This window comes from Tachysurus vachellii, chromosome 3, assembly GCF_030014155.1.
Source record: "Tachysurus vachellii isolate PV-2020 chromosome 3, HZAU_Pvac_v1, whole genome shotgun sequence".
Classification (NCBI taxonomy): Eukaryota; Metazoa; Chordata; class Actinopteri; order Siluriformes; family Bagridae; genus Tachysurus; species Tachysurus vachellii.
Window position 1 is genome coordinate 14,429,386 of NC_083462.1, and position 26,737 is coordinate 14,456,122.

The 26,737-nt window shown below is 40.5% G+C and overlaps 2 protein-coding genes across 7 annotated transcripts; one reads left to right on the forward strand and one right to left on the reverse strand.

Moving 5' to 3' along the window:
- Nucleotides 1-254: 254 nt before the first annotated feature.
- trim46b (tripartite motif containing 46b) lies at nt 255-19,025 on the reverse strand. 6 transcript variants are annotated; one of them, XM_060865875.1, is made up of 12 exons: nt 18,906-19,025; nt 13,853-14,090; nt 13,441-13,591; nt 12,889-13,087; nt 12,079-12,225; nt 11,132-11,227; nt 10,679-10,932; nt 9,176-9,297; nt 8,555-8,893; nt 5,287-5,516; nt 2,460-2,527; nt 255-1,678 (listed from the first exon to the last, which is right to left on the reverse strand). In XM_060865875.1, the coding sequence occupies exons 1-12, from the start codon at nt 18,906-18,908 to the stop codon at nt 1,246-1,248; spliced, it is 2,280 nt and encodes a 759-aa protein (XP_060721858.1). In that variant the 5' UTR covers nt 18,909-19,025; the 3' UTR covers nt 255-1,245. The 6 variants fall into 6 exon arrangements, with proteins under 6 accessions (XP_060721858.1, XP_060721857.1, XP_060721859.1 ...); XM_060865874.1 differs by having other exon boundaries at nt 18,693-19,025; XM_060865879.1 differs by lacking the exons at nt 255-1,678; nt 2,460-2,527 and adding an exon at nt 6,498-6,547 and having other exon boundaries at nt 5,475-5,516; nt 18,693-19,025.
- Nucleotides 19,026-21,345: 2,320 nt separating this feature from the next.
- Nucleotides 21,346-22,998, forward strand: s100a10a (S100 calcium binding protein A10a). The gene is made up of 3 exons (XM_060864918.1): nt 21,346-21,445; nt 22,331-22,486; nt 22,694-22,998. The coding sequence occupies exons 2-3, from the start codon at nt 22,346-22,348 to the stop codon at nt 22,856-22,858; spliced, it is 306 nt and encodes a 101-aa protein (XP_060720901.1). The 5' UTR covers nt 21,346-21,445; nt 22,331-22,345; the 3' UTR covers nt 22,859-22,998.
- The last annotated feature ends 3,739 nt before the right edge of the window (nt 22,999-26,737 follow it).

Consider the following 26,737-nt stretch of genomic DNA (forward strand, 5'->3'; position numbering starts at 1 on the left):
TAGAATAGCGTCTAGAATACTGCTGCCCCCTGGTGTTCAGAACACTGTAGTGCACACAGTGCCTTTCATATGCTGTTCTGATGAAAGCCTGATGTCTGCGGCGCTAAACACAAGGACTCGAATGTTACAGACTTATTCTTTATTTCACATTTTTGACATTTCATCCTTGGAATCTGATTAATATTCCGCCAGCAGGCGTCTACATCCTTTTATTCTTAAAAGTATACAACATTTGAAAGAAGCACAGCTTAAAGAGTACAGCAAAATCAAGCCCACTGTCTTTCTGTTAAAAATATGATCTACAAGCTAGAAATTGCATAAAAGTATGAGGTTATATGCACACACACACACACACACACACACACACACACACACACACACACACACACACCTTTCCTCATCTACATAATGAGGATGAGGTAGCATACTCACATTATACTCTCATACATATGTCTCTTACATATTTCTTTAGTAAAGCAATAGAATGTTCAGCATTAACTCTGTAACCAGAATGCTACTACTCCATTCTTGTCACTGAAAAGAAATAAAGGTCTTTCTACACAGCAAATTAAACTAAGCATCTCAATGAACTTTGACAGTAACAAGTTTTATGTAGCTGGTTTATATTTACAGCCTATGTTCTTCTTCTATGTACCTAAATATCTCATTCAGTGTATTAGCCGTATGTAATCTGTACATTCTGATAGTAGATACGCATCAACTCTGCTGGTTCTGTAGACAACACCAAAGATCAGCTGGCAACGGAATTGAAAATGAAGAGAACAAAACTGACTTTGGTTTTTCGAGTCACTGGAATGATGGATGTACATCTAACACTCAGGCCCGGTATGTGAGTTGTGTAACAAGATTAAAGCTAGAAATCATTTTTGATTACACCAGAGAGAAATTATTATCAAAACCCTTGAGGTGTACTAAAGAGTAGAGGAAAGAAATTCTATTTACAGCTATAGTTACATACAGATAAAGAAGTTATAGGCCACAAGAGTCATTTCATGATTTTTTTTTTTACATTAATTCACAAGCTGTGTAAAGCAATAAAGCCCTATCAAAAATAGTGTAAAACTAGCAAATAATAATAATAATAATAATAATAATAATAATAATAAAGTTGATCTGAATTGCATATTCAGTGCAATTAAAAATGATTCATTTGTAAATATGAAATATAAAAACAACATTATTAAGATAGCCTGGAGTTACTGAGATGTCACCCAGTTAACTACCTCAACTCATTTTAGTGACCCGGGATTGGATGGTGACTCTTCTGACGGGTGTCTGGTCCGCGTTGCGATTCACCACCAGCTCCTGTAGCTGCAGAGCCCCTCCTCCAATGAAGCAAAAGGCGGGACAGACGGGAGCAGAGCAGTCAACTGGACCCTCCCAGAGTGGGCGGAGAGAATGAGCATCATAAAAGGTGACACGGCTCTTCTCGACATCCAGACACACCCCCAGCCTGGGAGGGAGTGGATAAGTGACGCCAGCCGGCGAGGACGGGCTGTTGCCATTGGAGATGTCCCTGTGATTGACAGTCCCATGGTGGGCATTAGCAGAGGCGGGTAGGTAGATCTTACCCATGCCCATTGTGAGGAAAGTGAAAGGGGGCAGAGAGTCTGAAGAATCTTCTGCCCCACTGTCATGGCCACTGTCTGGGTCATACCTGCACAGAAAGAGTTAAATGTTCAGAGCATCTGAAATGATGTAGCAACATGTAGGTGGGGTTTATTATGAAAGTGAGAACCATTTGACATATTCTTCACAAGTTTGACAGTCATCATCTGATTGGTCGGATTCTACAGGATTTCCAGAAAATGGAAACAGAGCCATCATGACGCTCTGCTTCCCTCATGTTTATAACTGTGACATAAATTGCTTTTGAGGATCAGCGGAACGCTGGATTTTACAAATGACGTGAAGTTCATGGTATAGACTTATTTCTTATGTAAACAATCTGCGGTTACACGCCTGCCTGTTGCAGGAGGACATTTTCATGCCCTTGAACATCATGCTGAACAAAACAAACAATAGTTGATTGATTTATATATGAGTCAGACTCCCTTCTGGAGACTGACCCTCACTCTCACTCTTACTCTCACTGCACTCTGACACAATTCAGATGGTGTTGTGCTCATTACAGCACTGCATCAACGCAATGGCAGACTAGTAGTCTGATTAAAAAATATACTGCTAATCTTACTTTGGAAAACTTGATAACCAATGTGAGAGGGGTCGCGGTGTGTCTTTCCAACAGAAGTAACCACTTCTCTACTTTTAAGGGTTTGCTTTAAGACTGGATGAAATGCAATCCCCCAGTCTCACTGTAAGGGCTTAAAGGTCACTGATTGCACTATATTTATCCATAATAAGCAGAAATGAGCTTCATTGCAGAAGTATTGAGGCCTTTAGGCACAATTTCAAAATCTGAATCCTTAGGTTCTCACCGTGGGCTGGCCATGTCTTGTGGCAGATGGAACCATTCCTGAAGCTTTGACTCCAGACCAACACCAACCTTCAGCATACAAACGATGAAAAAGCATCAGAGAAAAGGTCAGGCATAAGATAATACATATAAAGTCCCCTCAGAAATTGGAATGGCAAGGTCGGTTCAGCTGACCTTGGGCTTGAGCTCAAAAGATGTATACGAGATGATTTCAGCTTCAGATGTCAGGATATCATCATTTTCCTGAATGGCACCATTTAACTAATTAGTTTGAACCCATTTGTAAATGAAGAAAAGATTGATTGGAACAATTAACAGCTCTGAAAATTTTCCAAACTATGTGGAGTTCTTATTTTTATATCTTTTTGCTTATTAATTTCTTTAAAAAATGGGCTGTGGTTGCATGCTGGCCTGTTTTTATAGAGATATTGGCTTTACATTTTACATTTCAGTCAGACAGTTATTGGTCCTTGGCCAATAAAAGCTGCTTCTGCCATGATTAAGAATATTTGAACAATTAACAGCTCTGAAAAATCCAATCTTGGATTAAGTCCTGGGATTCAACTGCGAAGACTAAAAGAATAAATCATGAAGAACAGACAGCTGCATATGGAATAAAGCCATTTTGAAGCTGAGAAAAGAAGAACTAACAGATAGAAACAGATAGAACAGGTCAGCTGAGGAAAACAACAGCAGCTGATGAAATACATTGTATGATCTATGAAGATAAACCCAAAAGCAGTCGGTGACATCACCAACAACCTCCACATGGCAGGAGTGAAGATATCACAATCCTCCGTTTGAAGATGTCTTTAAGAGCAGATATATAGAGGCCATAACACATTACAGAGAATTACAGAGATATAGAGCAACAACTGTTCTGGAACCAAGATGAACTAATGTTCTGATTCAAGAGCAGATGAAGGATCTGCTCATGAACCAGATCATATGAGGAACCTAGACTCACAGATCCTACAGAGTGGATCTCTGCCTGGCAGAGAGTGAGCATGATAACAATGAGTGTTTATAAGGATCTGCCAAATGCTAGATTTAACAAATGATCATGGTATAATGGTGAAGTTCATGGTATAGACTCATTCATTTGCATGACTTTCTTAAATGAATTTACGGTTGTAGGCTGCTATGTTCTTACAGAGATATTTACTTTACAGTCTCATGTCCTTAAACATAATGCTGAACAAAACAAACTGTGATTGGTTGCTCTGCCTGTCAGTCAGACGCCCTCTTAGGCAATCCTTGGCAAATAAAAGCTGCTAATGGAGCCCAGACCTTCTGGTGCCAGTGTGAAGGTCTGATTATACAAGACTACATTTAGATTTATGGCATTTGGCAAACACCAGAGTGACTTCATTTATCTCATTTATACAACTGAGGGTTAAGGGCCTTGCTCAAGGCAGAGCAGTGGCAGCTTGGTAGTCCCAGAATTCAAATTTACAACTTTCCAATCAGGGGTCCAACACCTTAAACACTGAGCTACCACTTCTCACTTCACAGATGAGGATAGACCCTGCTCTCGTATGCTTTTGAGCTCATTCCAGTCCAAGATCAGAAAATGATATAAGACTATAAAACACCACCCTCCAGAATAGTGAATAAAGATGATTCTCTGGCAAATGAGCTAAACACCTTTTGCACTTGCTTCCAGCCTGCAGCTATCATTGCTAAATGCTAGAGCAAAAAACCCCATTCGTCATCCGTCTCAGCCCTGTCTCCCAGTAGCCTTGACCTCAGTAGTAAGGTAGTGAAAGTTTGGTCAGAGACTTCATCACCTCTTCACTTAATGACACCCTGAATTCCAATCGCACTACTGAGGATAGCATCACACACCTACTACACACATATCACAGATTTATCTGAACAGCAGGTAGGGAAATGATGTAAAATTGCTGTTTGTTGACTGTAGTTCAGCAAGTTGGAGGTCATGAGACTTAGTCCAGCCCTGTCTCAGTGGAGCTCCAACTTCCTGAATGACAGACCATAAACAGTACAGTGGACAGCCACATCTCTCCCTCCCTCAACCTCAGCAATGGAGTCCCCCAGGGTTGTGTCCTGAGCTTCTGCTGTTTTTACTGTACATCTACAAATGTGTGTCCACTACAAACTCTACCACCATTGTCAAGCCAGCTGGTTCACAGATGAGAAGATCCATAAGGCCAAATGGTGCCAGCAAGATAAAGGAGTTGATTGTGGAGTTCAATGCAAAGCAGAAGAGGAGCTACAACCAACCCTTAAAAACCAAACCTCAGCCCAGTTGACAGTTTCAGATACCAATCAGCTCCCTGACCTGCAGCCTGTCTACAGCAAGTGGTGCTGAACCAAGGCCAGGAAGATAGTGAACAACCTTATCTATCCAAACAGTGGACTCTCAGAGAAACACTTCAGAGGATGTCCTTTTTCCCACAGGCCATACCGGTGCTCAACCAGGACAACACATCTGTACAGTAAATTTCTATTGTAATATTATTGTAGTTCTATTCTTACTATATTTTCATTCTAACTGTTTACAATGCTACATGTCATGTGTGTAAAGTTGTGCATGTGGCAAAATTTTAACTTGAAGAGGAGACTGAAGGGAGAGCCCCCCACCCCTGAAACAAAAAAACAGTGTTATTTACTTTAATACCATCTGTTCTAATACTTTTGCTCACATGAACATTGGATGGTGTAACTCTAAAGGTGTCAAGTTTAACACATGTCGATTGCTGTACCAACACTTTTGGAGGAAGCTGTAATATCAACATCCATAATCATGTTTAGAGTCTCTCATGTTTGTTAGACACTATGTTCAAGTTTGAAGCTGAACTTGCCTTAACTAAGTATGATCCAGGCTCCACTGAGCATGCCCAGTAGTGACGACCCTGGGTGACAGCCACGTCACCCACCAGCAGGTCAGCGGTCAGATGACAGGAAGTTAGGGCTCGGTCAGCTGCCTGCAGAAGAGAGAGGCCTGGCACACTGCGGGCACAGCGCTGCTCTTTACTCACCACTAGTCTATCAGCATGTAGACCCCAACGTGAGTCCAAATAGAAATTTAGTACTGATGGAGAAGTAAAGGAAGAGAGGAGAGGAGAGGAAGGGGAAGAGGAGAGGAAGAGGAGAGTAGAGGAGAGGAGAGGAGAGGAAGAGGAGAGGAGAGGAAGAGGAGAGGAGAGGAGAGGAAGAGGAGAGGAGAGGAGAGGAGAGGAGAGGAAGAGGAGAGGGAGTGGAAGAGGAGAGGAAGAGGAGAGGAGATGCAAGTGGGAATAAATTGCAGTAGAAAAAGTGATCAGCAAAGAGGTGAAAAGGAGGAGAAAAGAGAACAGAGACAAAGAAAGTAGTGGAATTGAGGGAGGGATTGGAAGAAAGACAGTATTGATTGATTTACTGGTAGAAAAGACAAAAGGCAAGGCAGAAGGGCAGCTATCAGGAAAACAGCCAGAGACAATAAAGGAGGAACAGATGGGATTTACACAAACAGACTGCAAATATTCTGTAAAAATCAACAGGGAAGATTTTTTTTGTTTGTTTTTAACAGATTAAGAAGTAAGTAAGATCCTGGGAGATTTCAGTTCACAAGAAATATACAATATGCATTAGTCTGCATTCATTAGGTCATGCTCATTTTACTAGTTTATTATGAATATTTGTCCAGATAGCTTCATGCTTACTTTTGGTATCTGTGGGCTTCCACACGACAGGCAGTTACCAAATTCACTGGTATTCAGTGTACCAGATTATTGTATAGGACAAATATTATCTTATAGCAAAATACATCACAATGACAAGGATCTGAGGAAGAAAGTCAGCTTGGTGGATACAACTCATACACAGTAAGAGAATAAAAAAGCAAGCATAAAAAGCTGACAGAGAAAATGAAAGATGATAGATAAGGAGTAAGAAAAATAAAGGATGAAGGTGCATACAGGAGTACAGTGGATAAAATGTAGACAGAGGAGAGGTGTTGGGCAAAAAGAAGAGAGAAAAGATGAGTTAGTGAGAATCACTTTATGAGTAAGCACTGATCAAACAGAGCACTAACCACACTGGGGATCAGTGTACGGCTCTTTACTTCATCATGTACAAATCATTCTAAAAAGAAAAAAGAAATGGTAACTTAAACATGTAGACCAGCTTAGTAATGATCAAAGGTTCAGTGCAAAATTAATTATGCATGAAATGAGACAATTTGGAAACTGGGCTAAAATGCTGAATGACGTCAGCTTTAATTTGAAAGTATTTTTCAGTCTATAGTCAATTGTGAAATTACTAGGTTTAAATGTAAGTGTTAGTCTCATAGATATAAATATCTTCAAAACACAGCTCATTCATTCACTCACACACAATCACTCACTCACACACTCACACACACTCACACACTCACATTCACTCACACAGTCACATTCACTCACTCACACACTCACATTCACTCACTCACACACTCACATTCATTCACTCACACACAATCACTCACTCACACACTCACACACTCACTCACACACATTCACTCACTCACACACTCACATTCATTCACTCACACACAATCACTCACTCACACACTCACACACTCACTCACACACATTCACTCACTCACACACACACACTCACTCACACACATTCACTCACTCACACTCACATTCATTCACTCACACACAATCACTCACTCACACACTCACACACACTCACTCACACACATTCACTCACTCACACACACACACTCACTCACACACATTCACTCACTCACACACTCACATTCATTCACTCACACACATTCACTCACTCACACTCACACACTCACTCACACACATTCACTCACTCACACACTCACATTCATTCACTCACACACAATCACTCACTCACACACTCACACACATTCACTCACTCACACACTCACATTCACTCACTCACTCACATTCACTCACTCACTCACATTCACTCACTCACACACTCACTCACACACTCACATTCACTCACTCACTCACTCACTCACATTCACTCACACACTCACTCACTCACATTCACTCACACTCTCACACTCTCACTCGCATTCACTCACTCACACACTCACATTCACTCACACACTCACTCACATTCACTCACTCACTCACTCACATTCACTCACTCACACACTCACATTCACTCACTCACTCACTCACTCACTCACTCACATTCACTCACACACTCACTCACATTCACTCACTCACACACTCACATTCACTCACTCACTCACTCACTCACATTCACTCACACACTCACTCACATTCACTCACTCACACACTCACATTCACTCACTCACACACTCACATTCATTCACTCACTCACTCACTCACTCACATTCACTCACTCACACACTCACATTCACTCACTCACTCACTCACTCACATTCACTCACACACTCACTCACATTCACTCACTCACACACTCACATTCACTCACTCACTCACTCACTCACTCACATTCACTCACTCACACACTCACATTCACTCACTCACTCACTCACTCACATTCACTCACACACTCACTCACATTCACTCACTCACACACTCACATTCACTCACTCACATTCACTCACTCACTCACTCACATTCACTCACTCACACACTCACATTCACTCACTCACACACTCACTCACATTCACTCACACACTCACTCACATTCACTCACTCACACACTCACATTCACTCACTCACATTCACTCACACACTCACTCACATTCACTCACTCACACACTCACATTCACTCACTCACTCACTCACATTCACTCACACACTCACTCACATTCACTCACTCACACACTCACATTCACTCACTCACTCACACACATTCACTCATTCACTCACTCACATTCACTCACTCACAGACATATTCACTCACTCACACACATTCACTCACTCACACACTCACTCACATTCACTCGCTCACATTCACTCGCTCACACACACACATTCACTCACTCAAAGACACATTCACTCACTCACGCACTCACTCATGCACTCACTCACGCATGTACTCACGCAAGCACTCACTCAGTCACTCAAGTAGCTCTCAAGACTGCAGCTGCATGTGTTTCTTCCTGCTGAGAACATGCTGTGTGTTTACCTGGAGCTGGGGGAGTGTGTAAGTACACTTCTTCACTGTATTCTCCAAAGCCGGCTTTATTGCAGCCCCTCACTCTGAGCACGTACACGCTGTCCATCTCCAAGCTGGTGATAACTGCGCTGGATCCAGTGACCTCGTCTAATCTCTGCCAGCCCCAGCGGGCTCCAGCCAAACCCCCACGGAGGCCAGCTCTTGTCCCACCCCCTGGCACCACACCCCGGCGACGGTACTCCACAGAGAAATGCCAGGACGGGGAGGACTCCTGCGGCAGTCGCCAGCACAGGAAAAGCTGATCGTAGGCCAGAGTGTGCTGGGTGTCAATCACGGGGGCTAAAGGAGCTGATGAAATGAACAAGGTTTAGTTTGGGTTCAGTCTCACAGCTTTAACCAAAATAAAAAAAAGGGCACATATTTAACATAGGTCAACAAAACTGTGTAAAAGGCTTCTCTGTCAAATTTAGACCTGAGACACCTCTCAGAGATGGTACAAAAAGTAATCTAGGGAGTCACAGTCTTTCTCCCAGAAAATAGGTCATGAAGTCTGGTGAGGTGATTTTGCAGGTCTTGCTATTACTGTTCTAAAGGTGTGTTTATTTTGTGTACATCTGGTTTGATTCTCACCTTGAATAAAGTTTAGGTCAGTAAGAAGTTTAAGCTCTCTGGAGATGTCCAGTTGAAAGTGTCGAAATGAAGGATCAGCAGAGAGAGAGAAACTCTGCAGTGAATGAATTGACTGGGCCAGCCTGCAAGAGACAGAGAGACACACAGGGAGAGCATAATTATCCTTTAATCAGCCATAACATCCAAACAACTGCCAAATATAGTGAAGATCCTTTTTCTCTCACTAAAACAGCTTTGATTAAACAAGGCATTGACTCCATCAGACCTCTAAAGGTGTTCTGTGGTATCGGACAGATCCTTTAAATCCTGACAATCTGGCAGCTTTTAAGTTGCGAGTTGTGGCCTTCATGGAGCAAACATATTTGTCTAGCACATCCCATAGACCAGTCCTTATTCATGTTCCTCAAACCATTTCCTGAGGCTCTATTCAAAATATTTTCTTGCTTAAATGAATTATAGAAGGTTTGGTCCAATTTTCCTATCGGTGAGATTCTAAACAGTTTCAAGAAGACCCTGCCTTTGATACTTCTGGTAGAGTCCACAAAACTGGTTTACACCTGAGAACCTGTAAAATACTTATTTTCATTTTTCCAATGTCTCAGATCACAGATTCTTTTCAAGGTTTACCACTTAATGGCAAACAACCAAATTTTAAAGTCCTGTTGTTTTTGTCTTCAGGACCATGTGTGTTTTTTAAGAAGAATACACGCAAACTCTGGCATAAGGCTATGCCCACACTTGAATGAGTAGCGCCTGTGTCGCTCCTCCTAGGTGCAGGCAATCCAACACATCCTCCCTGCTGTCTCAAATGATAGGACTCTTCTAATTCTTGAACAATACTCCAGGTTGCAAAATTCATCAGCTTTCTGATTCAGTGTGAATGCTAGCCACCCTTTCACACCAGCATGTGGCAGACTTGCTCCTTGAAAGCAAACACAGAGAGAATGAGGAGAAGCTTCTTCCTGCAGGCCATTCAAAGTTTAAACCAGGAAACACCCAGGATCTGGATCTAGATCTGGCTCTAGTACTGGACCTCTCCCCTTCACTGTTTTTCTGCACACCTTTTTTGAACTGACAATTTAACTCTGGACTGTCACTTTAACTCTGGACTTCCACAACACAGTACCACTTTATACACTTTATACACACCATACTACACATGGACACTTTAAGGACAATCATTAAAAACCATACGCATTTATGTATATTTACATGCATTATTTTTCACTTATATTTTCATATTTTATATAGTTTCTTTTTATATAGTTTATACTTTTTTATTTATCTACCTCCTTGTGGTTATTTTTTTTTTTTTTATCCCAGATTGCATTCCTTATGCTTGAATACCGGACAGATGCAAAAAGCATTTCACTGCATGTCGTACTCTGTATGTATATGTATGTGACAAATAAAATTTTATTTGATTTGATTTGATTTGTCAGCCATATTCACGCCATCGATTTTATATTTAAAATAATATGTGAGTGTGTTTGTTCATTCTACCTGTTATATGTATGCCTGGCTGCATGTACGAAGCAGGCTGGATCTGTCTCTTTCAGCAGCTCCTGGGTAAATGCCATTAGGCCAGCATGTTCCAGTAAGCTGCGCCTCTCTGCTACCTGACTGGCTAAAGCCTCGCTCCGCCTCTGGCGCGAGTTTTCCAGGGCCTGAGCCAGGATGACTTGCCGCTCCGAAAGCAGAGCTATCATCTCCCTCACACACTGAGAGAGCTGTTCCCGGGCTGCAACACTGTTCACCTACACACATAAAGACAAACACAGATTCAGATTTATCAGCACATACTCTTTTCCTACATTTTTTTTATTTTGATCCAAACATTTCTTAGATTTTTGTAAATAGCTGGCCGACATGCCTAACATTCTTAAAGCAGTAAACAGCTGGGTAGAACACAGAGAACAAGACTCTGGTGTTTGTTAATACTACAGGGAGCATTACCTCAGTCTGGGTGATGGCATTCTCCAGCTGTGTGATTTGAGTCAGTACCATAGCCTGATTGGACAGAATGTAGTTTAACTCCTTGCTGATTTTTTCCTACAAGAAAACACAAATAGTTCAGTAACAAATTTAACAAATCAATAATGGAAAAACTCATGACCACGCTAAAAAAAAAACTATCCAGTGATGAAGGAATGGAATAAAGTGCATGTCAAATAGTACTAACAAAATGACTACACCAGTTACTTGTGGTTCCCTGAAATGAGGGCATGAAACAGGGGTGAGACTGCAACATCCTAATCAAATACAACATGCACTACTCATAGTAAGAGTTATCAGCTTGAAAGAAATAATTTGCCCTTCACTAATAAACATACACTATATGACCAAAAGTATGTGGACACGTGACCAGCATGCACATATTTTCTTGTTGAAAATCCTATTCCGAATCATGAACATTAATGTGAAGTAGGATCCATAAAAGGTGGAAGGATTTCCATTAGATTTTAGATTGAGGATGTGGGGGTCAGGCATTGTTGTTGGGCAGTAAGGTCTGCTTCACAATCAGTGTCCCAGTGCATCCCAGTGGTGCACAGTGGGGTTGAGGTCAGGACACTCCAAACCACACCGTGGCAAACCAATTATGCTGGAACAATGTTTGAGCCTCTTAGTTCCAGTAAAGGAAAAATGTTAAGTAACAGCATACAGAGACATTATGTACAATTATGTGCTTCAGACTTTGTAGCATCAGTTTGGGGAATAACCTTATATGAGTGTAAAGGTCAGGTGTCTATATACTATTGGCCAGTATTATTATTGCACTGTATAACTGCACTGCTGTGGTGATCACAACTAAATTTGTTGCATACTGTATCTGTGGTTATGTGACATCATTCATTACGCTAATCATCCATCTATATGCCCAGGGGTTCATTAAAACACAATACCTTGAGTGCCTGGTATGCCTGGCTGACAGGGGCAATTTTATGGCCTGCATGAGCACGACGCAGCTTACAGAGGGAGCAGAGGAGCCTCTGACATGTTTTACAGTAGAACTGTAACTTTTCCTGGTCATGCTCTGTACATGTCAACACCTTGAGAGAGAGAGAGAGAGAGAGAGAGAGAGAGAGAGAATGAATACACAAGCCTTCATTTGTCACATATACTTCAGAGTGAAATTCTTTTTTTTCCACATATTCCACTCATTTGCTCATTTGAAATAAAATGATTTGTCATGACCCTGTAGGTCAGTGATTTGAGTTCGAGTTGTCTGTGTGAAATTTCTGTGAGGTTCCCTGGGTTTCTTCCCACCTCCCAGAAACCGTTAATCCCTATGTGTGAATGACTGTGATGGTCTGTGGGCATGGAGCCTTGGCTGTATACCAGGTGTATTCTCACATCATGCCCAGTGATCCCAGGATAGGCTCCTGATCCACCATGACCCTGATCACAATGAAGAGGTTACTTAAGATGCATGAATATATAAAGGTTTAGAGTTTGGAGAATGTGGAATAGCTGGATTAGAAGGTTTATTAGATTTGGTGAGATTTTTTTATCAGCATTTTGTTGTTTCAGTCTTACAGTAGATTAGTTGACATAGAATTTGCTGTAGTACAGTACAGTTACCTGTGAAGCAGAGTGGGATACAGCTACTATACAAAAGGAAATATTTATGAATGATCCAAACCATAAAACTACTACTGACGGGTAACATATTCAGATTTATTTAATCCTTCTGGAGTGTGATGAATGCTCACCTTGGGTCTGAAGTTGAGCGTGGGCTGTACATGTTCATGCTGAGCACGTGGAGTACCCCATGGGTGGTAGAGCTTAAAGCACTCATTACAGAAATTCGCCCTGCAGTCAGCACAGCCTTTAGTGGCCTCCAAAGTCTGAGGAGTCTTACAGAACTGACACATCACAGCCACACTACCCAGACTTACTGTGTGCCTGTACCTGAGAGACACCCAACACACCAGCCACCAAACACTCAGTCACAGTCAGACTGAACAAAAAGTACAACACAAGCTCATATTCCTCTAATAAAGGAAGAATAAACTACAGAAAAAACACCCAGTACAGAACATTAAGTGTATCTAACAGCTAGTGTCTGATATTTCCTAATCAAATCATTCTAACACAATGGTATCTTCACACCTGGTATTATGAAATAAGACATTTTACAATGTTATTTAACAAATGTTCTCTTATTGAAACAAAAGAAAGTGATCAATCTTTCATCATGCCGTGCCCCACTGCTCTGAGCATATGTGTTATTGTAAAACCAGGAAGGAAACCAAGGCCATTACCTTTCCACTATGCGCTCCAGTGTGAGGTTCCTCAAACAGTCCACCAGTCCTCTCTCTCCCAGTTCCACATCTCGACCACAGGGCACACAAGGGAAGAGCATGATCTGGGTCAAGCCCTCCTTACGCCTGCGCCCTGGATATGTCCCAAAACCTTTGAATGAACACAGTAAGCAGCAGGTTATTCATTTGTTCCTCTGTTCTTTTACTTCTCCTCATCTAATGGATATCTTCTATCGTTATTTTTTAACCCTCATACAGTAGTTATTCCCTGATGATGGTACAATTCTAAAAAATTATTGAGAATGGAACTTACAACCTTCCCAATCAGTAGCCCAAGGCCTTAAACACTTAACCACCTCTTTCACAGTCTAATTATTTCAGCCCTACTACATAAACACACACACACCCTTACCGGGACGCAACGGGCGATCTACAAACCGGTGGGCCTGGCGTGGTGAGCGTGTGTTTGGTGTGGAAGCAGGAGAATGGGGCTCCGGGGGCAGCTCAGGCTGAGGATATCCGCTCTGGACCAGCACCTCGGATGCACACAGCAAACAGACGCTGTGCTGGCAAGGCAGAACCACCGGCTGCTTCACAATGTCCTTACACACTGGGCACTGGAGTTCCCGCTCCATGCTCTTCATGTTAGACTGGAGGCAGGAGAGAGAGAGAGAGAGAGAGAGAGAGAGAGAGAGAGAGAGAGAGAGAGAGAGAGAGAGAGAGAGTATTTAGACTTTTTGGCAATAAAATATAAAATATAAACATGTAAAAACAATATGGACTGAAATGTCTTATGCATTAAAAACTGCAGTTTAAAAATGATGTAGTGTCATTTAGTGCTCAGAGCACTGCATGCCTTCCTGTCCTTCAGCAATGTGTAGTCATTCATTTGAAACTTTCTGCTTTCATTCTGCAATCCTGACAAGCGTGATGACCGTGTGAAGCCAACAGCAATCAGTTCTGTTACATGTGGTAAGAGTAGCACACAGTGCCCATACAGATGACTGGAATTCATCAGCTCAGCGAGCTCTGAGTGCTGAGCTCAGGGCTGGTCTCCTACACTGGAAACTCATCACGTTCTCTAAAGGTGCTACATTGGACTGACAGATACTGTCCATTCTGGGAGAAAATAGACCAAATTTTTATGAAGTTAGTTAAGGTCACAAGATGCCACTAAATTTTTCAGGACTGTTAATTGATATATCAGAATTCATGTATGTTTGAGGTAATAATTTAGATAATGGCATTCAAAACCTTCATGTTAGCACTAAGAACACTAAATAAAGAAGTTCCCCATCACATTAAAGGTCTACACACCCCTACAAAAAATAATGAAACCGTGCCGTTATTGGTGCCACACATACATTAGAGAACAGCAGAATATTTTCTTCACATAAGTTTTGGGCTTTAGGGTCAGAGCGCACGGGAAGCTATGATGAAGCACCCCAGGAGTACAGAGGGTTACGGGCTTGATCTGATCAACAACCCAGAGACTTTTAGTGATCAACAACCCAGAGACTTTAGACCCACTTTTAGTGACGTGACATACAGCTAAGTACGGTGACCCATACTCAGAATTTGTTCTCTGCATTTAACCCATCCAAAGTGCACACACACACCGTGAACACACACCCGGAGCAGTGGGCAGCCATTTATGCTGTGGCACCTGGGGAGCAGTTGGGGGGTTTGGTGCCTTGCTCAGGGGCACCTCAGTCGTGGTATTGCCAGCCTGAGACTCGAACACACAACCTTAGGGTTAGGAGTCAAACTCTATAACCATAAGGCCATGACTTCCCCTAAGCACCCCTTGAGCACCACTGCCCCTGAACTGAAGATAACAATGCTGCCAGCATCATGCTGCATTATTTATTTCCTTTTATAACAAACAGACTTTTAGGAATTATTATAACTTTTACAACTGCTACTGTATATTATAACTTCTACAACATTTTATCTTACAGCCTAGACAATTAGTCACATTTTCTTGTAGCTCCATTAATGTTGATGTAGGACTTTTGGCAGCATCCCTGGTAAGTATTTCTCTTGTCCTTTAATGCATTTTGGACGGCCTTGGTGATGTCACTGTGGTGCTCCATTTTCTCTATTTGTTCATGGCGACCAATGAAATCAATGAAACCAAACCACAGAGATGTAAAGAAAGTCCTAGAGAAACAGCTGATGGCCATTTTTAATGGGGGTGTGTAGACATTTAACATCCATTTTAAGACTCTTTCTCATGAATTTTGCTCCTATAAACCTGAATCCCAAATATCTGTCACAGTGAGATACCTGCATATTTTACTTACAGCTCATAAAGGAACAGTTTTACTAAATATCTATACCTTTATCTTCCCGATCCTTCATACTGTATAAGATTAGCATCTTAAATGAATGTTGGGACAATTAGCTAGCTCCTCACAAAACCGGCGAGGATTTGGGACAAACACAAGAATAGCTCTATATAATCTATTACTGAAAGAATAAATATGCCAGACATTTAAATGTAATTTACATGACCTTTACTCTGCCCATATTGTCTAGCTAGCAATTCTACTAGCAATTTTTGTTAACAGCTTGAACTTCACAACTTGCAGCTTGTGGCTTATATGTGCAGTAATTTATGACATTGATGTTTTCATTACCACAAAAACATCTTAAGGAATAAAACATGCTTTTGTCGGCTGACTTTTACATCACTCTTATGGAGTGGACAAATTCACCAATCACAAATGAACTGTTATTTCATTTACTCATAGTTATGGATTTAACAACCAGAAAATAAAAATGAAAAACAGAAGATTTCATGTAGAGTGTAGCTACATTAAAATCATCATTTAACACGATGTAATCTTTTGTACGTGATCACGTGTCAGAGCAGAAACCTCGACCTGCTGACTCACAATCTGGTACATTATGTTTTTTGTTTTTTTTTGATAGAAGAAGATTATAATCATAAACTCGTTTGTTCACCTTAGAATTAGGGATGTAATTAATTTATAATACGTCATTCTGATCGATAACGATCTGACAGGTATGAATAGACACTCTTTAGAAAGCTTGCCTGAACACTGCACAGGGCATCAAAATAAAAGTTTGTCAAATTTCAATGACAATCTCAAAGACACTAAAACTGCATCTAATCTAATCTGATTTGATCCGATCTGATCCGATCTGATTATGAGGCATACTATTTGTGGGTTTTTGTGGTGTTGTTTTGTTTATAATCGGGGGTTTGCTCCTATAATCTGACCTAGACGCCTGAGCACTAAATGTGTATAGCTATGTGCTCTTACATTACATTAGATATCACTTTTAAGGTTCAGGCAACCATACAAGTGAGTGGGAAAGCACAGTGGAGCTTTTAATTCCCTGTTGATCTTATGAATTTATGATAATGACACAGTTGTCCAGCTCCAGCTAAAAACTGACAAGCTGTGCATGTGTTTCAACCTCATACACAAACACATTTGATGACTTGATGGTTTCTCACATGAGCCAAGTTGCCAGAAGAGATTCTATAATTTACACACATTCCTTATGTTTATTTAACAGATTGTACTTAGATGTAGTTTAATGATCAGCTTGTAATCTGTTTATGCTACCAATTTTCCAAAGAGTGACAGATTACATAAAAGAACATATGCATATAATGGAAGTTGGTCAGAGAAATGGGAGACTTGTTAAGACTCGTAAGTGCGAATGCACTGAACTGGTTACTGCAGAATGGCAGAAAAAAAGTCATTCCTAGATCAATATGTTTAAAATTAGGACAGTGCTTGAGTGCTATATCTATAAGTTCAACTGAATGTAACAAGGCAATAAACTATAGGCTATACACAGGACATGATTTATGGCTTGCTCTTTAGGGATAAACATAACTTTAAAATTTAAATTATGTCATTTTTTATTCTGGATTTTAATATCCATAAAGCTCCTTTGAGACGTTAAAATTATTTAATTTAATTGCATTTAACTGAAGGCATCAACCCTGAGATTAGCAACAGGGCTTAAGGTCATACAAGGGAGAGTTTTTAAAAATGTAAATTGTCATTATATTGGTTAACAGTGTTAATTGGTTACTGTTCATGTAAAATCAGTTCATGTTAAAAGCAGAATGAATTTCCTGGTTAAATTTTTGAACCATATAGCACACAGTTATTTATATATATGCATCTCACTATCCAGCGTCACCCCCAGCTGAGTCTGGTTCCTCTCTCAGTGTTTCCTCTAATATCGTTCCGCTTTGGCTTGCTTGATCAGGATACAGGTAATTATACAGAAATACTTATACATTTAAAATGTATATAATTAATGTATATATTTCTGTAATGATACCCATTGTTAAGAGTGCAATAGAAATAAACCTGAATTGAGTTGAATTGTATATATTACACCTCACCTCACAAATTGAAGAAATGTCTTGTTTAAAAAAGGCAACAAAGAAAACAGACCATTTAAAGACAAACTGATAAAGTGTGTATGTGTTTTTATTCTTGCTGTGTCTGTTTTTGTTTCTGTGTCTGTGTCTGTGGTGGTTGTTGCATTTCGGTCATGTTAGCAGTTTCTAATCACTTTTGAATGCAACCTTTACAAACTGCAGTCCTAAAGGAATTTATCAAATCAATATCTGATCATTATCCTTGATGAAGCATTTCTATCCTGAAGGGAGCAGTCTCTCTCTCTCTCTCTCTATCTGTCGCTGTCTCTCTCTCTCTCTCTCTCTCTCTCTCTCTCTCTCTCTCTCTCTCTCTCTCTCTCTCTCTCTCTCTCTCTCTCTCTCTCTCTCTCTCTCTCTCTCTCTCTATCTCTCTCTCTCTCTCTCTGTCTCTCTCTCTCTCTCTCTCTCTCTCTCTCTCTCTCTCTCTCTCTCTCTCTCTCTCCCCCCAATGACACGGCCCAAGTGCTCAATAGTACTACTGCTATTTCTATTATTTATATTACTAATAGTGACATAGTGACGCTGCTTATTAAATAAACAGAATTCACATTTCCAGTGGGACTCTATGGGATTCAGTCACAGTTGTGTCTCACTGTCATTCGCCAATGTCATTCTGCGTCACCTCCATCCCTCACACACACGCGCACACGCGCACACACCACACCACTCATTCCACAAGCCAATAAAAAACATCCTTCTTTCCTTTCCATGATTCATCTACACACGAGTACTATAATGCTTTAAGAATGGTGTAGTTTAATTCAAACAGAGCTGAAAAGCTACCGGTCCCTGAATCAGTGAGCACTGCGCTTACCTTCACCTGGTATTTGTGCGCCATGATGGAACGGTATCCACCCCGTTACCGGTGCTATAAGGTCCGGATGGACACGTACAGCATTACAGTAAAACACATTCAGACCTTCGCTTATGTCTGCCACCATATGCAAGTATGATGCAGTTTCATTACACGGATATTAAAGTCACCTGTCATTTTAAAGCACGATCACAAATACACGCCAGTTGTTACCATTTTTTTGTGTCCTTAAGGGTTTAACTGAAATCTGCACGTCCTTTTACAACCTCCTGTCCTTCGGACTGCAGGGGAATGTGGGTTAGTGGGATGCCGGCGTCGTTTTTCTTCTTCTTCTTCTCCCACGTCCTTCCCCGCCTCTGTGCGACATCCCCGCAGCATCACGTTTCCATAGCGACAAGCGTCTTCTCGCCTCCCTCCATCGCGCATGCGCCGTCCTCCGTCAGAGCATCTGTCAGAGTATAGCTAATTATCACTGTGATATCACATTAAGCTAGCTGAATGAGATTATATGAGAAAGAAACCTTGAGAGGAACCAGACCGAGAAGTGAACCTCATCCTCATTTGGGTGACACTGAACAGGAAATAATGTAAATGTAAATAATTTCCAGCTTGGACTGGAAAAAGTTTGTAGTCCGGTGGAATTGTGTAACCAAGAGCTCATGATGAACTAACAGGTCAGAGTCATTTCTGAGATCATTACAGACTTAACACCGATTCCTTCCTGATGAAGTCTTTAAATGTTCACTGATGAAGACCAGAGCACAAAGATGACCGACACAATGACAGTTTAAAGACTGTGATGGTCTACAAGTGGTTCTGTCCACAGTAATCCCGTGGGTCACGGGCTGTCCATGAAGATCTATCACTAGCAGAGTGAACCACAAAGAGATGAAACTCCAACCAGGGGTAGAGCATCAAAACAACAACACAAGCAGTGTTTAGTGAATTCATGACAGTGTGGAACCAGAACTAGGCAGCAATAATGAATAAAGTGAATGAAATGAATGAATAAAAATAAAGCGTTATTGTAAATTAGTATTACAAAAACCACAAGTATTTATCATTGCAACATTCATTCATTCATCTTCTACCGCTTATCCGAACTACCTCGGGTCACGGGGAGCCTGTGCCTATCTCAGGCGTCATCGGGCATCAAGGCAGGATACACCCTGGACGGAGTGCCAACCCATCGCAGGGCACACACACTCTCTCATTCACTCACGCAATCACACACTAGGGACAATTTTCCAGAGATGCCAATCAACCTACCATGCATGTCTTTGGACCGGGGGAGGAAACCGAAGTACCCGGAGGAAACCCCCGAGGCACGGGGAGAACATGCAAACTCCACACACACAAGGTGGAGGCGGGAATCGAACCCCGACCCTGGAGGTGTGAGGCAAACGTGCTAACCACTAAGCCACCGTGCCCCCCCATTGCAACATTAAATATAAATATATTACAATGAGATTTTTTCTGCTCATTTTAAAGAGACTCTCTACATTTATTTAATAAATCACTCAACATTTTCATTTTTGTCGGGGTAAATTACATTCTGCTGCCGTAAAGACCAAGGAACTGCCGATAAAGATCTTCACAGATTTGGCCTTGAGAAGAAAGTGACCAGCAGGAAGCCACTTCTGAAAAAAGCTAACAGAAATGCACGACTGGAACTTGCGACAGAAATCTGAAAAAAGGATTAAAAAAAAATCTGGAAAAAAGATTTTGAGTCATTTACTCCAAAAGCAAAATGTTTAGCATATACCAAATACAGCCCAACACCCAGGTAACCCAGCTCCTACACAAGGCAGAGGAGGAGCTTCTCAGCAGGAGGAGCTCAAAAATCTTGTTGCCACCACAGAAACAAATACAAGCAAATCCTTGAGAACTTTTTCCAGTTAGCCTGAAATTTGCATGTACAGCAAAAATTTACATCTCAACGGAAAAATAAGCCAAAGCACAGATCAAAAACTCCAGAGGAATAAAAAAGAAAATTGGTGTTTGGGAATGGAAGAATTCAAGGTCCAGACCTCAATCCAACTGAAAATCTGTGATGTGACCTGAACGTAGCTGTTCACCAATGTTATCTATTTAAATGGGAAGAGTTGCTGTAAATGAGTGTTGAAAAATGGAAGAAACTGATTATATAAAAAAAAAAAAAACAATAATTTACAAAAAAAATAAATCTAAGGACATATAAATTATTTATTTTTATACATAAAGAGTCACTTATAAAATATTCAAACAATTTAATCACTAAGGGGAATATTTTCGAGAAGCATTAACTGTAGGTTATATATATTCAGATAATATATTTTATTTATGTCAAACAAATAAAACTCACAAGTAGGAGTATGGTATGAAGCACAACACACAACATCATACACAACATGTTTGTTTTTATTCAATTTCATTCAAAACTCTTTTTGAATTCATCTCAATTTTCATTTGAATTTTCACAATCATTTAATAATCTAACGATGCTTTCACACAGGTTCTTCTTTCATGATTAATTCTGCACAGTTATCAAACTCTGTCACACTTTTACACAATTCTGACTTTCATGACTAAAGCTTTACAGGCTTGAATTTGAGTGGATAGTCATGTGTAGTTATCATCATAGCATTGCTTCACTCTCATGACTCCTACTGAAGGGCGGAGTCCGTCTATAAATTCACAAGCCCACAGTCCTACAGTCTGCACTTCTCCCTCACGCCTCTGCTGTTCTCTTCTTTTCTTCACACTCCTGATTGGTAAGGCTGTATACTGCCACTATGAGCTATGAATGGTTTATCTGTGTAGACGATTAATAAAACAGCTAGTAATTTTTATACTGAGTGTTCTTTCTGCTGTTAGCTGTTTTTAGCCTTGGAGTATAATTTGGCTCTCATCTTTTCATGAATCCACAGCAGTGTAAAAGTCACACACTGATGAATTTGTGACTGAATTCTGTTTATATCTGAGCAGTTTTGCAATGGTTAGAAGCCCTGAGCAGTTTTTTTATTCCAAATAATTATTTATTATTTGTCCAGTTGCGATTGTGAATGGGAGCCTTTGTGTCAGTTTATTTAAAGTTTGGATATTTTGGATAAAACAGTGTATGCAGAATGTACTCTCTGTATCTCTTTCCATCTCTATCCTGGTTTATGTTGTCTGTTTTCCACTTTCTCTTTACCCCATCACCCCCCAACACCCCCCATCATTTTTAGGCCCATAAAGCTGGTCTCCTACAGTACATCATCTAATGTTGGCAAGGATTATTATATCTTAAGTATCATTCTTTTAAAAAATAATTAACCAAATATGTATTTTATATAAACACTGCGGTGTCTCCAACTTCTCTCCCACAACATTCCTCCTGCTTGATTTCCAGGGGTTGAACTCCACACCCTTTTTTCACACAGTCATTCATCAGTTGGGGAATGGTCTTTCTTTCTTTCTTTCTTCCGTCATTCCTTCCTTCCTGAATGAGGTTTCCAGAAACTCAGGCTGGGCAGTGGCTAGATAACTGTATACGGAGTGTGTTATGGTAGTTTTTTAGTAATTTTGCTTTTTTTCTGTCTTTGTCTCCGCCTCTGTCTCTCTCTCTCTCTCTCTCTCTCTCTCTCTCTCTCTCTCTCACTTACTCACACACACAGGAAACCACCACAACCATGCCTTCAGACCTTGAAAAAGCTATGGAGTCCATGATTTTGGTGTTCCACCGCTACGCATCAAAAGAGGGGAACACCAACACTCTGAGCCGGCGTGAGCTCAGGGAACTGATGGAAAACGAGCTCTCCAACTTCCTCAGGGTAATGAGCATCTGTCATCTATGAATATACCAAATGAAGACTATATTTAGTATTATGACTGTGTGAGGTACAGCTTTTTGTTTTAAGTTCCTCTATGATTACCTTGTGACACATCTTCATACAGAGACTTCAGTTATGATGGCCATCTGGTTGGATTTTGTTTGGCTTCTTCTTCTCATATGTTCTCCTCACACTTCTTGCCCACAGTCTCAAAAAGACCCTGGGACCGTGGACAAGATCATGAGGGACCTGGACACAAACCGAGATGGAGAAGTGAGCTTTGAGGAGTTTGTTTCTTTAGTGGTCGGTCTGTCCATCGCCTGCGAACAGTGTTATCAATTACACTTGAAGAAGACTGGAGCCCGAAAATGAAAAGATTAGCAACAGGGAGTTTTTACACTTTTGTGCTGTACGTATGATGTTGTCCTTTAAGTGTAGATTGTCTTTAAAACTGGAAAAGAAAATTGTATTGTATGAATGTGTTAATAAAAGTGAGAGAGAAAAGGAGAAAATGAGGATATTGACAAACTTGTTCGCCGTTATCTCTCGATGCACAGGATTAGAGGTAAAAGTCCACTGGGAATGTGGGCATGGCGTTTTATAACATCCTACACTTTGCCCTGCATACTTTACTTTATAGCTTTCAACAACTTTTCAGCGATTTCAAGGTCTGTGGAGTGCGATTCCCAATACAGGATTCATTCGTTTGTCTTTAAGAAGTCTTTAAAAGTCTTTAAGATGCCTAGATGTGCAAATGTTTGTATTATGGAAAATATAAATCTACAGTCTTAGATTTGGGGAAAAGGTACTAAAAAAAATACAGAATTACGAAATAAGATTTTTTTTTCCTTTTGTTAACTGGATCTGCCTGTGCTGACTGCACTGTGTGCTGGTGTTAAACTTCGCCCTCACACCCATGTGCAGACTCTTCAGAATGTTCTAGAATCTAAACGACACATGACACTATAGATTTTAGGTCAGCGCTGTATACGCATTGGTGCCTAAATTAATACAAGTAACTGGATTAAACCACTGATTAGTCACTGTTTATTTTGAGGATAAATGCTAACAAATGAACATGTAATTGAAGGATTTTTTTTTTCAATGCACATCTTGTTTTTTTCCATAACTTTGTTTTGAGATTTTTTTACGCGTCCCTCCCTGCTCAGCACATTGTGGCCAGGCACTGTTATTGGTTTCCATGCAAACACAAGGTTGCTCAGTGACCAGTCGTTGTTATAGGGCGGAGGCCAGGGACAACTACATAGTTTCCCTCTTTTACCCCTTCCTGAGGGTGAAGACAGAGCTTTTTTATGCTGTTGAATTTTTTTGTCAGGGTATAAGGCACACTTTTATATACAACTGTGTGTAGGCAGGTTAGTATAACACACAACCTACTTAACCCACTACTAACACATTTTATTTGATTTTTAGGTAATGGGTTAATGAGTTATCAGCATTGAACATTTCTTCATATTATTCAGAAGTACAATGTGAACTATAAAGACATGCGTATGCTCCGGGTTCCTTCTGACTCTCTGTGGTATAAGTGCTATAGAAAACAGATGGATAATGTTCGAAATTAACTCCCATCTTAAATGGAAGGAACACAGTCCCAACACTGTTCTATACATAGCTTTAATAATATTAAGAGAAAAAAAAACCTGTGTACACCCATGTGGTGGTAAAAACCCATGTAGTCTTGATTTAGAAACATATCAAATTTGTGTTTGTTTTTCTTGAAACAGTTTGATTTAAACCCTATTGCAGAAGAAGGGGGGGGGGCATAGAAGCCTTTATTATCGCCACATATACATTACAGCACAGTGGAATTCTTTTCTTCACATACCCCAACTGAGAAGGTTGGTGTCAGAGGGAAGGGGCAGCTTTGATACAGCACCCCCGGAGCAGGGAAGGTTGAGGGCCTTGCTCAAGGGCCCAGCAGTGGCAGCCTGGCAGTGCTGGGGCTTGAACCCTGATCCTCCAATCAACAACCCACTTGAGCCACCACTGTGTATTAAAAAGTGTGTGTCATACTGAATCCTCCTTTGAAAGAAAAGTTATTGATTATGGAAGATAAAATATGTGTCACATTGCATACTGCAGTGTTAGACAGTTTGTTTCTGTCGTGTCTCAGCACACGGTTTCAGAGGTTCACCAAACTAACGTAGAATATTGTTCTATTTTACGAGATAAAAGCAGTGGTTTCAATGTAAGAAGACTTCTGCTATCTTTAAAACAGCATTTATTGAGTTCAGTGAATGATTAATCTTCCCTTGTAGATGAACTAAGTCACAGAGTTATGTGCTGTGGAAAGCAGAGAGAGGGGAGTGCAGATATTTCCTCCTAAGACTGTATTCAGTCTCTAAGATTTATCCACAAGGTGGCAGGAGCACTCAACACAGGACCTATTTCTTGGTTTATGAAGCCAAAAAAAAAACGATTTTCCAAAGATTCCAAACCTGCTAGATTTCCTAGTCTTTGAAAGTCTAAAGGCCACAAGCAAAAGGTGAAGGTCTTAGTTTTCAGAAATAAAGAAACAGTCATCATGAAAAACAGGAATACATTACCAAATTAAAATAAATGAATACATTAACACTGGTTCACTGGGTTTCAGACATATAACACAAACACATAAAATAAGCACTAGTTGAAGTGTTTCAGGGAGAGGTAGGTCTTCACCGTCGTCTGAAGATAGATAGTGGCTCAGCTGTTCGGACATCTAGGAGAAGTTCCTTCCACCACCTCTGTGCCAGAAGAGAGAAGAGTCTTGTTGTATATCTTCCTCTTACCCTGAGAGATGGTGGGACCAGTGGAGCAGTGCTGGTAGATCTGATGGAGTGAGCTGCAGTGTGAGGAGTGATGAGAGCTTTGAGGTAAGAAGGAGCTGGTCTGTTTTTGGATTTGTAAGCAAGCATCATATACTGTATAAATGAAGGTACAGTTAAGGGAGAGAAAACTTTTGAGAACATTTTATTATGACACTGGCTGCAAACTGGGTTAAAACTAAATTTCATCAATTTTTAATAACGAGCAATGCTCAGAACCAAAGTTTGATGCTCTGATGTAATGCCAGTGTGACAGTGGAGTGACAACAAAGAGTCTGAAGAGCCCTGGTTCTCAAAATAGGGAGAATTTGTGGTTCACGATGTACAGACAGTGGGCTTGTGATTTATTAAACAGTGGTGAAACCATCCCACAACATTATTAAAGTTACTCAATTTACTACTGAGTTCTTCTTATATTATTAGTCTGATAGTCTGGCTAGACAATTTGAAATTACTATCTAAAATATTATTCTACACATAACAATAAATGTTAGGAAATAAATATATACAGATACATTTTATATATATATATACATATATATATATATATATATATACACACACACATTTTTAACAGTTGAAGGACAGAAAAATCCTTCATTAGTGGACAAGCAGAGGATGAAGTTTGTAAAAAAAACTGCAAGGTGTCACACATTATCAGTCGTGTTATCAGGCACATAGAGTTGTATTTAGAGATTAATGATTTAAATTCACAAGTTAGGTGAATATTTAGAGAGAGTTACGCAGTATTCAGACTATGTTTATGAATTTTTAAATGAAACTTGGTAAGAAGATTTACAACACGGCATCTTCAGAACTAATTGTTCAATGCTAAGTAGGTTTCTGGTGCTTCCTAAATGAATATATCTGTGTACATTTGTATTATGTACAACTGATTCCAGTTCAGCATAGTTCAGTACAGTAGGGTTAAGATCAGGGCTCATTATCAGGCCCAGTCAAGTTCCTCCCACCAAACACAGTGAGGCTTTCCAAACAAGAGGAGGAGTTCTTGATAAAAAGAAATTCAGTAGATTCAGTTTCAATGCCTTGGAGGTGTATGATGTCTCTACTGCCAGAGCACATTATACATGCAGGATCAGTCAGTCCAATATAAAGCTGTACCTTTCAAAAGGTGCATAAAGTTCACCTTGTTTCCTCCTGTGGACACTGATATTTGGATGCTGCTGTATACGGACAGCTGGATTCTACAGCGTATGCTCCTGCCAAAGACCAGGGGTCTCATTTATAAAGCATGCGTACGCACAAAATGGGGCTGGAAACGTACGTACGCCAGTTCCCATGCAAAGGTTGTGATCTATAAAAAACAAACTTGACGGGAGACCTTGCGCACCTTTAAGCAAGAGACGTGCGTATGCACATTCTGGAGACAAAGGGAATTGGCGACACAGATGGTGAGGTCGTG

Coding starts and splice junctions, on each gene's coding strand:
- s100a10a (XM_060864918.1), top strand. CDS start 22,346: ATGCCTTCAGACCTTGAAAAAGCTATGGAGTCCATGATTTTGGTGTTC. Junction 22,487..22,693: donor AGCTCTCCAACTTCCTCAGG/GTAATGAGCATC, acceptor TCTTGCCCACAG/TCTCAAAAAGACCCTGGGAC.
- trim46b (XM_060865874.1), bottom strand. CDS start 18,716: ATGGCGCACAAATACCAGGTGAAG. Junction 11,228..12,078: donor AGGCATACCAGGCACTCAAG/GTATTGTGTTTT, acceptor GTTTTCTTGTAG/GAAAAAATCAGCAAGGAGTT. Junction 2,528..5,286: donor CTGGATCATACTTAGTTAAG/GCAAGTTCAGCT, acceptor TGTATGCTGAAG/GTTGGTGTTGGTCTGGAGTC.